This window comes from Balaenoptera physalus, assembly GCF_965194825.1.
Source record: "Balaenoptera physalus genome assembly, chromosome: 5".
In the NCBI taxonomy this organism is placed as follows: domain Eukaryota; kingdom Metazoa; phylum Chordata; class Mammalia; order Artiodactyla; family Balaenopteridae; genus Balaenoptera; species Balaenoptera physalus.
Window position 1 is genome coordinate 114,790,262 of NC_138884.1, and position 13,125 is coordinate 114,803,386.

General features: G+C 35.2%; 1 protein-coding gene across 9 annotated transcripts in view; it reads right to left on the minus strand.

Annotated features, from left to right (window-relative positions):
* Nucleotides 1-212: 212 nt before the first annotated feature.
* The window catches only part of SLC9B2 (solute carrier family 9 member B2), a 45,674-nt gene continuing 32,761 nt past the window's right edge, over nucleotides 213-13,125 (minus strand). For 6 of the 9 annotated variants that reach the window (XM_082462872.1, XM_082462875.1, XM_082462869.1 and 3 more), the window contains 3 exons: nucleotides 6,895-7,003; nucleotides 3,488-3,624; nucleotides 213-578 (listed from right to left, as the gene is read on the minus strand). In XM_082462872.1, the coding sequence (XP_082318998.1) occupies nucleotides 357-578; nucleotides 3,488-3,624; nucleotides 6,895-7,003 (468 nt within the window). In that variant the 3' untranslated portion in view covers nucleotides 213-356. Of the gene's footprint in view, nucleotides 579-1,568; nucleotides 1,686-3,487; nucleotides 3,625-6,894; nucleotides 7,004-13,125 lie in introns of all 9 variants that reach the window. The other 3 variants (XM_082462876.1, XM_082462873.1, XR_014263920.1) reach the window with 2 other exon arrangements.

The window sequence follows — 13,125 nt, forward strand, 5'->3', positions numbered from 1 at the left end:
GAGCATGCTGTTGGCTAGCAGAACAGGACACTGAAATTAAATTGTGGTAGTACATTCAAGTGTATATGTCCCTATAAAAATTAAGATATAATGATGAATAAGTGTGTGAAAAAAAAAAAAGAAGGTAGAGATCAGGTTGGAGATGTAGAACATTACCCCCGTCCCCCCATATGGAAAGGGTAATGACTAAAAATGCTGTTTAAAGAAATAGCCACACTTTGGTTCTAGTATATTTTAAGCTTAAACATTACATATGTCAATATCCACATGGATAAAAGTAGCCTCTGCTAGTTGATAAAAGTAGCCTCCGAGAGCAGCTTTCTGATGACTATATTCAGCATTCTCTCTTTTCACCTCTAAACCTGTATAGAAGTCTCTCCTTGATCTTCTTCATCTTTATTTTGATGTTCAGCTTTCTGGAGAAGTCTGGGGCCTAGCAAACCAATAAGTAGACTTCCAATTGGGGCTGTGATGAGGATGGCCAAAAATGCCACTGTCAACACATCCATTCCATATCCTTCTAACTGTTTCTCTCCATGTGATCTTGCTGTGTCCAAAGCCACAGATCCTATTGCAGCCTATAAAAGTTTAAAGGTAAAGTTGGAAGCATGATAAGACAAGCACATAGAAAAAAAGGTTAATTATTTTATCATTTGCAAAAACAAATTTCTTGTTCTTTTGCTCAACTGACAAAGTTCTATTAGTCTTCTTTCAAAGTGTACTACAGTTGATTTTAATGATCTAAAAGCTCTCCCTGCCCTTGCATAGGGAAAGAATGATGATTCATATGTACCTATTTGCGTAAGGTAAACTTACAAAAATATCAGGCAAATGTATTTCAGAACACAAGGCAAATACAGACTTAGGATATTAATTAACTATAACAAGATTCTACATACTAAATTCCTCCTGAGTAAAGCTGAAAGTTACTGAATGGTCATTTCATTCTTTTGTCTTTAGGAATTTGGAATTAAGAAAGGACAAGATGAAAAAATGCAGTGATACTTACTGGAAGATGGTAAAATTTTACATGAAAAAAAAATAAGAATACTGCTTTAGAGCCTAAACTAATTGTTAAACATCAAGAAACTCGAAAGTGGTAGGTACCTTTGAAACTTGAAGTTAACCTTATTAGGAATTTGATTAACTCTTTGCCTTAGGAGTTGGTGAAATGTTTTGTTTAAAATTTATCTACTGGGAAGTATTATGAAAACTCTTAGAGACAAAATGCAATATTATCAGTGCACATGGGGAAAATACATTAATCAATCTGATTATCCTCTTATTGGCACAGAACATAGCAATGAAACAGAAGAGAAAATACCAGTGTGGATGAGACACAATGGCAGAGACTACTAATTGCCCACAAATATCTGAATGTCTCTTTTCCCTTCTATAATAGAACTCCTGAGTTTAGCTGGTCACATTGCTGTCCAAATACAGACTTTTTTTCCAGTCTTCTTTGCAACTAGTTGAAGCTATGTATCTAAGTTCTGGCCATTAAGAGGTGAGCAGAAGTGATAAATGCTTCTTGTAACTGTTCCCTGAAAAGAAATGGACACTTGTACCTTATTCTTTCCCCCTTCCCATTGGATGACAAACAGTGAAAGTTGGACTCATGGATGAAAGGCATACGCTGAGGACAGCAGTTACCCTGCCAGCTCTGGAATTCCCATGCTGCACTGCTGGTTAGAGAGAAATAAAAATCTATCTCATTTAGTCCGCGTGTTTGAGGGCTCTTTGCTATTTCAGATCACCTTGTGCCATAACTAATTCAACATTTCATGAATTCTCAGCAAGAACTGCACACATTATGATGTATATTTCTCTTTCAGCTCTCTGTCATTGTGTATATGTGTATGTGTGTGTATGTTTGGGGTTTTGTATGTTTGCTAAGTTGTCATTTGAAATATATTTCTGGGACTTCCCTGGTGGCCTAGTGGTTAAGAATCTGTCTTGCAACTCAGGGGACGCCAGTTTGATCTCTGGTCGGGGAACTAAGATCCCACATGCCACGGGGCAACTAAGCCCGCGCACCACAACTAGAGAGAAGCCTGCGCACGGCAACAGGGAGCCCGTGTGCCGCAATGAAAGATCCCATGTGCCGCAACTAAGACCTGACACAGCCAAAAAATAAATAAATAAATATTAAAAAAATATATATATATATTTCTTATAGTAGGTCATAGACAAAAAAGTTTAAAGAACACTAATATGGAAAAAATGTATAAGAAAGTCTTGTTTCTTGTGCAGTGGCAAAAAAAGAAAATTGTATACAATACTTGCTTTGAGAACATGCACTATTCAAGACATCCTAGATAATTTCTCCTTGTTTTAAAATTTGTTTTCATAGCAGGAAAGTGCCATCTTTAAAATTTTGATGTTAGAAACAAATCTTTCATACTAAAGCTACTAGAGAGATTATTTTGATGTTTACTTACTAAAGTTACTGAAAGTAGTGTGGAGGCTGGAGATACTGTGAGGGAGAAACTGTTCTACTTACTGTGCTCTATTAACCTCACAGCATTCTTAGCCACTATGTCTCAGACACCTTTGAAAGTCTGATGGAAAGAAAAACTTCTCTGGAATAATGCCCCAATCCCATAGCCACACAAAATCTGGCATATAGTTACAGAGCAGCACACTGCAGCCCTCAAAGCTTCCTAAATTGAGAACACCTAATTTTCATTTCATGAAACAGAAATTTACACATTTAAATAATTGCAAAATAATCAAGGATGAAACAGTTCCATCTCATTTGTTGTAATTAGTTGGAGAATACACAATACAATCAGGGATATATTACATTTGCAACAAATGATGATCTATACAGTTCTAATTTAATGAGCAATTATAGGTATGCTACCAAATACCTGGTCAACCCTTTCGAGTACCTATTGGTTACTGCTTTGTTTATTAGAGTGCACAAAATTTGGGTCAAGTGATTGAGATGTTTGTCAGGAGGTTTGAAAATTTAATATCAACTAATAATCTAGGAAATAAAGCATTTTCTGAGTTATTTCTCAATAAATCTTTCTCTATTAAAGACTGTGGTCAAGCATAACTGATCATCAATCATATAGACATTGAAGTATTTCCAAATACTAAGATGGGCTATGCTATTTCTGTTTCACTCTCTTCTTAGAAGATATTGAAATGAATAGAGTTAATAACTATCTCTTCAGGTTATTTTAGAGAGCTCTGACTGACAAAAATTCCAACTCTTCCCTCCTGCTACTTACTACTGCTTTCTAGTAGTGTAGGGATTTATTGGATTTTGAGTTGCACCCTGGTGATCTAAGAAAATTTAATGAGCTGTCATATTTAATGAATCAATATACCAAAAATAAAACTTTTAAAGCGTAAATTAGTATAAAATCTTATCATAATCAAACTTCAATTACTTATTTTCACCAAATTTGAACAAGCCCTCTTATTAAAAATTTCAAGGTATCATATAGAAATAGGAATTAAAATCCATCATTACCTGGACTGTGGCCTTTGGAAGCCATGCAAAAGAAATAAATATCTTTTCCTTAAAGTTAAAACCAGCAAAACACACCAGCAGATATGTAGCCAAAATTCGTATCAATACTGCAATGCCCAGGGTGGCAACACAAAGGCCTGTAAGAAATACTCAGTTTTTAGACATAATGAAATACTGGGGGAAAAACTGAATCACGTGGTTACTGATTCAGGACTCTTTCAACAGAAGTCTAAAAACATTCACAAAATTAAAAAGATAAAAATGGCTAGGCATAATTTATCAAAACATCAATATTAAGTATCAATCAGATCACTTGTTTAAAAGAAGTTATTTCCCCTTGTTTTTTTTATAGTAAAATACAAAAGATTTATTTGCTCTGAAGAGAAACCAGAATATTCCCTTAAACTGAAAACAGAAATTAAACATATTTTAATTTCTACAAAGGAGATTTGAATGTTCTTTTAAGCTTTATAGCAAGAAACACACTTTCTTCCATGCATTTATTTAACAAGAATTTATTCAATAACTATGCATGGCAGGATCTGGACTAGGTACTAGTATCCAAAAATGTATAATGTACAGACTCTGCTTCTATGAACTTCAAAGACAGAGGAAGACAGAAACATAAAAAACTAATTAATATACTATAAGGTAAGTACAGTATAAACATACTGGTAAGAGGGCATAGAAGAAGAAAAAATTATTATTTTCATCAAAGTGGTTGAGAATTCTTTACAGAGAGTATAAGACCAGAGGTGATATTCAAAATATTTATGAGCCATTATGGAGGCAATCAGCCAATCAGAACAGAGCTCGCTGGGCAGTGACCAATCAGAACAGACAGTGGCAGTCTACAGCTGTTTCATCATACTGGTGTGTACACTGACAGCCCATTAGCCCTGGTTTTCATATACAGCTACTGCATTCAGTCAGCATTTAGAATCCTTTGCTGGTAAAGGTAAGTTCATCCTGAAGTGCAAAATAAAGGATTGTGACTTGGCCGCTGCAGGCTACTGGAATCTGAGAAAGGCACAGCTAAAGTGACTGCTAAGTTATAGGGTGATTTTTTTTAAAGTAACATTTGTTGAGCATTTACTCTGTGCCAGGTTCTGTACTAAGCTTTAAGTGCATTACTTTACTTAATCCTTACAACCTGTGGGGTAATTCCTCTCATTTTACAGTTGAAAAAAGTGAAGTTCAAAAAGGATAAACAACTTTGTCAAGTTCAAAAGGCTGGGTAAAAGGGATAGAACACTGCAGGAAGCTCTACTGTAAATCTGCAATATTTTTTTTTTACCGAAAAGTTTTGTGGCTTTTTGTTGGAGGATATTTCTCCCAGGTTGGTAGATTTTCAAAAATATTTGTTGCTGAAGTACAAGATACAAAAGAAATGATCCCATTCCCAGGAGGGAACGTTGAAGGTTTGGGGAGAAGATGAAGAGGAAGTTTTAGACACACTGAGTTTTAAATTTTGTGGGATTTACAAGTGGTGATGTCCAATCAGCCACTGGATTTATAGATTTAGAGATAAAGATTTTGGAATTACATAGTTTATAGTCAAAGTCACTGAGTGTAGATGAACTCAAGGAAGTGATAAAAGAGCGAGAAGCATAGAAGGTTTTGGAAAGAACTTTGAAGAGGAGCAGCACTTAAGCCATACGTACTGTAAAGACTCAAAAGGCACTGGAAAATATGAAATTTCAGACTTCAATGTGAAAGTGTTTTAAAGAGGTCAGTAGTATCAAATGCTGCTGAGAGATCAAGTACAATAAAGACTGGTAAGTATTCAGTGGATTTAATAATATAACCTTGGTAAGAGCAGGGTTGGTTGTGTGATGGGGCAGAAGCTAAACTGAAATGTACTGAGGAAGGGAATGAGAACTGAAATGGAAAAGGGGAATATAGACACCCTTTTGGAAAAGTTTGAAAAGAGCAATAGAGAGATAGAGTGGTAGATGAGGGGGGAAGTGAAATGGAGGAAGGATATATATATAGCTTTCATAAATATATGTGTGTGTATTTATTTAAATTTTGATTGTGATAAAATACACATAACAAAAATTACCATCTTAATCATTTTAAAATGTGCAGTTCAGTAGGCATTAAGTTAAACATTTACATTTTTGTGCAAAAAATATCCAGAAAGTTTTCATCTTGTAAAACTGAAACTCTGTACCTATTAGACAACAAATCCCCATCTCCCCCTTCCCAAAATCACTGGCAACCATCATTCTACTCTCTATTTCTATGAATTTGACTCATATAAGTAGAATCATACAGTAGCTGTCTTTTTTTTTTTTTTTGGACCTTGTTAATTTTCTCTATTGTTTTCTACTTTGTTGATTTCTGTTTTTTTTTTTTTTTTTATTGAAGTAGAGTTGATTTACAATGCTGTGCCAGTCTTGGCTATACAGCAAAGTAACTCAGTTATACACATACAGACATTCCTTTTTTTATATTCTTTTCCATTATGGTTTATCACAGGATAATGAATATAGTTCCCTGTGCTATACAGTAGGACCTTGCTGTTTATCTATTCTATTTGCAATAGTTTGCATCTTCCAATCCCAAAGTCCCAGTCCCTCCCTCCCCCTTGGCAACCACAAGTCTGTTCTCTATGTATATGAGTCTATTTTTGATTTGTAGATAGGTTCATTTGTGCCATATTTTAGATTCCACATAGTAGTTGTCTTTCTATGATTGGCTTATTTTACTTAGTGTAATGTCCTCCAGGTTCATCCATGTTATAGCATGTATCAGAATGGAAGGATATTATTTTAAGATAGAGATTAAAGTCTGTTTAACTTCTGAAGAGAAGAACACTGTGACAAGGATATTTGAGGATGTATAAGAAAAAGGGAGGAATCTATGTGTAAGATCCAGAAAGAGGTGGCAGGGGATGGGATCCCTAGTATGGACGGAAGAATATTGTGATGCAAGGAAAGGAGGAAATGATGAGTATATGTGTATAAATTAATTTTTAAGTGAAGTGCTAATTAAGAGAGTTTTAACATAATGGCTTTCAAATGTGTGAATGAATAAAAGAATGAATGAACAAACATTTTTATTCTATGGGTACATATTATAGAACTCACTAGTTATCTTTAAAATTCTGGCCCTTGATCAGGGTAAGGCTAGATGAACATTTTTATCCTTGGAAAAACACTTTTAAGGCCTGCATTTTATTGATGGCAGTCAGCAGTGTCACTTTTCTTTACAAGGAACAATATTTAAAGGTATAATATTTACTGTCTTAGATTGACAAACATTATTTTCTAACGAACTGTTCTAAAAGACTTAGCTCGTTACTTTTTTATATAATTGTGACAATGGGAACCACTGAACACATACCTACTAAAGATATTTCAACTGAATATAAAAAGAGTTGATTTTAGCAAAATTCTTACCTACAGTTTCTGGTCTGAGAGATGTAATGGATACCTCTGCTCCAATCAGTCCAAAGAGAAGGGGCTGAAAGATGAACCAGGCAACTGCTATAACCTTTTCAACGTCTGCCTAAAAGGAACACAAACACACCCAAACAGACTTTCATTATATGAATTTAGAAGTTCTAAGAATTTTACTAATTTGAAATTTGAGTCAATCTGACCTGAGATAGCCTTTACCTCTGTAGCATCTATAAATAAGAAGTTAGCTAGAAGAGAGCAAAAAATTGCGCAAAGATATTTCTAACACAATTAAGATATATGAGGTACTTTAGTGTTGGTTTACAAATAAATGTTAATTATAAAGAGTCTTACAAAGTAATCTTAGGACTTCTGCTTCTGAATACACAATCTGTGTGTGTGTGTATTATAATGAATAATATTATATTAATTATATTATTATTACATTATTGCATAGTTTAAAATTTTGTTAATTTTCATTCAACAATATGATTTAAAGACCTTATATCAGTGCATATATCTAGATATTCACCTCATAATTGCTGCATAGTAATCTGTGGTATGGAAGTACCATAGTTTATTCAATCATTTCTTTATCGATAGGCCTTTAAGTTGTTTCCAATTTTTTCTTTATAAAAAAATACTGTTTGTGGATATCTCAAATCATGCACAATGATAAAATACAGGTATAACAAAGTGCTGTGCCAGTTATTAATTTATTGCTCTTTGGCTCCAAATCTGCCTTTCCTTGTTTCTCTGCAGAAAATGGAGCTGGGCCCTTTAAATATTTCACCTTTGCCAGCTGGTACCATATTAAATATTGTCAGTGGAAGGTGCTGAAGTATACTGCAAGAGAAGGAACTCTGCCTGGTTTCTGTGGCTCTTCCCAGCAAGATATTCCAGCACAAGGCTCCTGCAGTCCAGGTGGCTTCTCCAGTGCCAGGCTTTTACCGTGCATGGTGGCCAGCAGCTTTCCCCAGCCTACACCTGGGGTGGTTTCGTAGCCACCTCCCTTGGGCCATATACGTCCCCATGCACCCTAGAGGGTGGATTTCCTATAAGTTTGGAGAGTAGATTTCTAGTAAATTTTGTAGGTAGGGCACCATGGTGATTTCTGTGTCCCCCAGTGAACCAAGGCTCTAACAAGGTCTGGATTCTCAGCCCTGGGGATGGGAGTAGTGAGGTGAGGAGGAGAGGTGGAAGGGTGTGCTTTATCTCAGCCCTAGGAGTTTATAGCTGCTATTCCTATATTATTTAGGGATCTCTTTACATCTTACAAGCCAATCCCTTGTTAACTGATCCCCAGGATGGTTAATAATAAACTTCCCTATTCCAGTTACTATGTGATTTCTCTTTCCTTAGAAGACCCTGTTTGATATAAGCATAACTTTATAACACATAATGCAAACATCCTAGGAAAAGACTGACACAATTGACCATGCAAAACTAAAATGTCTGTGGCAAGATAAACCATAAAAAGGACAGTGACAAACCAGGAGAAAATAACTGTACTATGTGTAACAGAATAAGGAACAATGTCCAATCAATAAGAAAAAGATAGAGACCCTAGTAGAAAAATGGGCAATGCATATGCACAAGTAATTGTACAAGAAGAAACACAAATGGCCAAAAACCCTGAGACACTAAAACTCAGTAATCAGAGAAACACAAATTAAAATGATATACCATATTTTTGGGGGAGGGGGTAATCACACTGAAAAAAACACTAAAAAAGTTTTAACAATGTAAAGTATTTGTAAGATTGTAAGCAAACTGAATAATTGGTAGGAGAGCAAACTGACAATGCTTTTTTGGAGGGCAATTTAGCAGTACCCAGTACAGTACCTAAGAATTTACATTTAACAGATTTTTTCAATCAACATTAAGAATCTTCATTTTGGGGGACTTCCCTGGTGGCGCAGTGGTTAAGAATCCGCCTGCCAATGCAGGGGACATGGGTTCGAGCTCTGGTCCGGGAAGATCACACACGCCGCAGAGCAACTAAGCCCGTGAGCCACTACTGAGCCCGCGAGCCACAACTACTGAGCCCGTGTGCCACAACTACTGAAGCCCACGTCGCTAGAGCCCATGCTCCACGACAAAGAGAAGCCACTGCAGTAAGAAGCCTGCACACTGCAACGAAGAGTAGCCTCAGCTCGCTGCAACTAGAGAATAGCCTGCGCACAGCGACAAAGACCCAACGCAGCCAATAAATTAATTAATTAATTAATTAATGTTTTTTAAAAAATCTATATTTTTGGACCACATTTTTACCCTTACAATTACATGTTCTTAAGGATATGCACTTCCATATATGTATGGAACTCTGACAAAGGAGGATTACATTGTTTCTCTATTTTCTTCAGTTATTATTTCTGATATGTTTATTAGGGTGAAGGTTCTATTTCCTCTTAGCTTACAAAGACAGCATCTGTGAGGGGATTCGTTGATTTATTTATATAATTCTATTCCTCTATCATGAAAAAACAGTTATGTTTCTACATCATAAGGAATCAGATGATGAATGAGGTTCAAATTCTGCCACCCACTAACTGCAAGCCACTTGCCCTTAGCACCCCATTTGTCTCATCTGTAAAATGAGAGTTTTATATTAGAAAACATCCAAGATAAACATCCTTTATCATTTAATGACAGTGACTAGTTCTGCCCCAACAGGTCCAGTTGCCACCCTTCCACGTATCTTTAAATTTTACTTTTGAATTTAATTTTTAGAGTATATCATAGCTAAAACTAGGACTTTCATTGATACCCACAGTTGTAAAGAACAAAATTCAACTATATTAACTTTAGGTTACTTAGCCTTTTGTTGCCAGGACTAATTGTTTAAGGAAGGTCCTCAAAAATATTTCATGTATTCAGAACTCCAATGAGAGCAGAAGTCCTAAAGAGTTTTCTCTATCAAATTATTTTTACTTCTGTAGACTAAAGCCATGATTTGTATTTTGATTGTAACATTTTAGACTAATTGAACATCAGATATAGGCTTACATATTATATAATTTAAGAAAGGGAGAACAGTCACAGTGTATCTTGTGGCTTTTTCATAACTTCAAAAACAAAATGAATTTGTTTATAAAGAAAATGGAGCCATAGAATAAGTGAAGTATAAAAGAAGATGAGCCAAGGGGAATGAAGACTGTGTTGTCCATTGAAAGTTAAGGCCACTTTATACATCTCTATGCATCAATGGTAAGAATATTCCAAAATATAAATCACTTTCAAGGATGGACAAAAGGAGAAAGTTAAGAGAAATGAAGGTTTCATCATGGGTTAAATATCTATGTAAGTGGACACTTCTCTTCTTAGACAGAAGAACAATTCAAGATTCAGAAGATCCAAAATATAACAGAAAACAAAATCCCATAACTATAAAGGTCATCTAGAAGCACTGAATTTGAAAATAGATGAAAAAACAGATGACAGGCTTAAAAAAGGTGAGTGCATTTGAATAAAATAAAACAAATGGCAAGATTAATGATTATATGGAAAACCAAGCAGAAGAGTAAGAAATAACATCAGAAACTACAGGCACAAATGAATTTTATAAAATATTTTAGCTTTTCAAAGTATCACTCAACAACAGTATTACTATAGCACTACTGAGTTTACAAGTGCTTCATTTCCATTTCCCCAAACAACAGCCACAATTCTTTAGATGTTATTACTAGTCTCTTCATATTACAGTTGAGAAAACTGAGTATTAGAGAAGGTAGGTGACTTTTTCGGGATTATACAGCTTGAAGCAGGATTGGAATCCCGGTCCCCATAACTTAAATTTTACGCTCTTTTTATAATGTTGTGCTGCTCTGGAGAGTGCCTGCCACATAATTGATTCAATGAAGATTCTTTTGCTTTCCTTTCTTTAGGGAACCAGTTTGATCTATTCAAATTGTGTGTTCTCATCCTGACTCTGCCACTTACTGGCTTTGCGACTTTAGGCAGTCTATCTAGTATCTCTAAGCCTTGGTGTCCTCATTTGTAAAATGGTCTGATATCTACCTTTCAAGGTTATTGTAGAGAATACATGAGATGACGTATGTAAAACTTTACAAGAAAGACAACTTTAAGGAAAAAAAAGAACTATTGAGGAAAGGTCCTAATAAGAGATTCATAGATCTGATCACATGAAAGTATATGATATTTGAGTGTAAAAAATGAACAATATAAAAAGGCACAAAAATCTAACTTCATATGTATAGATGTGTGTATACACCACCAGCTGGTTCTGATGCATTCTCGAGTTTGAGAAACACTATTCTAAGCTGATGAGGGTGTAATGAGATAGGTACTTCATATATTACAGTGGAAAAGTAAATGGATACAACTCTAGAAAGCCGTTTGGTAATGCATGTCAAAAACCTCAAAATGTTCATATTATTTGACCCCCAAATTTCACTGTTAGAAATCTGGCCTAAGGAACTGATCAGAAATTGAATTTCAGCATAATTAAAAATAGCAGAGACTGGAAATCACCTAAATATTTAACTATAAGGAAATGGTTTAAAAAAATTATGGGGCATCCCTATGTGTGTGTGTATGTGTGAGTATGTGTGTTGTGTTTTGTATGTCTGTGTGTAGATAAAGAGATATACACAGGAGAGTAACCAGAGGTAAATATGAAAACAAGGTACCTAGTTCTTTCTCTGGGTTGTGGATTACATTGACTGTCTATGTAATCAACCAGGCTGCAGGTAATTCAGGCAAAGTTATGACAAATACATTCAAACAGATGCTTTGTTTCGGCTTTAACAATATTTTCCATATAACCCACACTATATTCTGTAGAACAGCGTAACTGAAACTCATCAAAGTTTCCCTTTCCCTCTTTGTCTTTCTATGCCCACAGCTAGTGACCACTTGTAGTAGGGATCAGTCTCCCCTTTGATTTCCCTGTTGCTAAAACTATTGCCCTATTCCAAATGACATGACTCTTTTTTGTTGTTTTTTAAAATCCTATCATTTATGAACTTAATTTTAAATTGCAAAGTGTAGAAGTATAACGTTTTTAATATATGTGATATGTGTTATTCAAATAGATGTCAAAATATAGAAATGTGCCCTGTTTAATAATGCTACAGTTGTATTATAAGGGTAGTACCAGTCGCTTTGGCGTCAAACCTGAGCTTAAATCCCAGTGCCACTTTTTAATTTTGTGACCTTGGACATGTTTTTTAAGTTCTTCTGACTTACAGTCTCTATAAAATGGAAATGGTAATACTTTTTCAAAGTTTCTTTTGTGAAAATAAGTGAGAATACTCACTTAGTGCCTAGTATAAGGCCTTACAGAGTGGCAATAACATTTATTAGTTCCTTTCCCTCCTTTTACCCATGACAGGATAATATGAGTTGGCTGTTAATTTTTGAAAATTTTTAAGAGGTGACAACAGATAGCATTTTCCAGTAAAATTCAATTTGAAGAAACTTACTATATGTGTATTTGAAATTTTTCCTGTTGAATAAATGAACAGAAATAAGCCAAAATATTTAAATAGTTTACAGAGCTGTTGGCTTTAGGTAGAGGAATTGTAAACGATTTTTTCTTTCCTTTGCTTTCTGACTTTTTTTATTTCCCAATATTTTAAAATGAGCGTATAGTACTTTCATACTCAGAAACAAAACTAATTTTATTTAAAAATTATTCTCTTTAGTAATTTATTTCTTTTAATACTGACAAAAGTTTACAATTAAGAAGTTAAGGGACAGACTCCAGTCTCAGTCACTATTTGGCTGCAACCTCAAGAGCAACTCCAAGTAAGAATCACCCACCTGAGCCAAGTCTATCCACAGAAATGCAAGACAAATTAAAACAAAACAAAATTGTTGTTTTAAGTCATTAAGTGTTGAGGTAATTTGTAACCCAGCAACTGACAACTGAAATAAAAAATATTTACAACAGCAAAAAAGAAACCAAACAATATACAAAAAAAAGAAGTTAAGGGACAGTTTGTAGAATGCTAATGGCTGGCAAACTTCCCAGGTGTTGGATAAGGGGTCACAATGCAACTTTAGCTGCATCCCTTTACTGAGTGAAAACTGTGTTCTTGGTCCTGGGGCAAAGGAGTAGATGAGAGTGCTTCAAGGAGCAGGTGTATTAGTCCGCAGCCCGGACTGGGGTGGAAGACAGACAGTGGTGAGTCCTCAGAGAGAAGCTAGGGAGGCAGCACAGCCCTCTGTCCCGAGCTGAGATTGGACAGAAGACTGCCCACGATA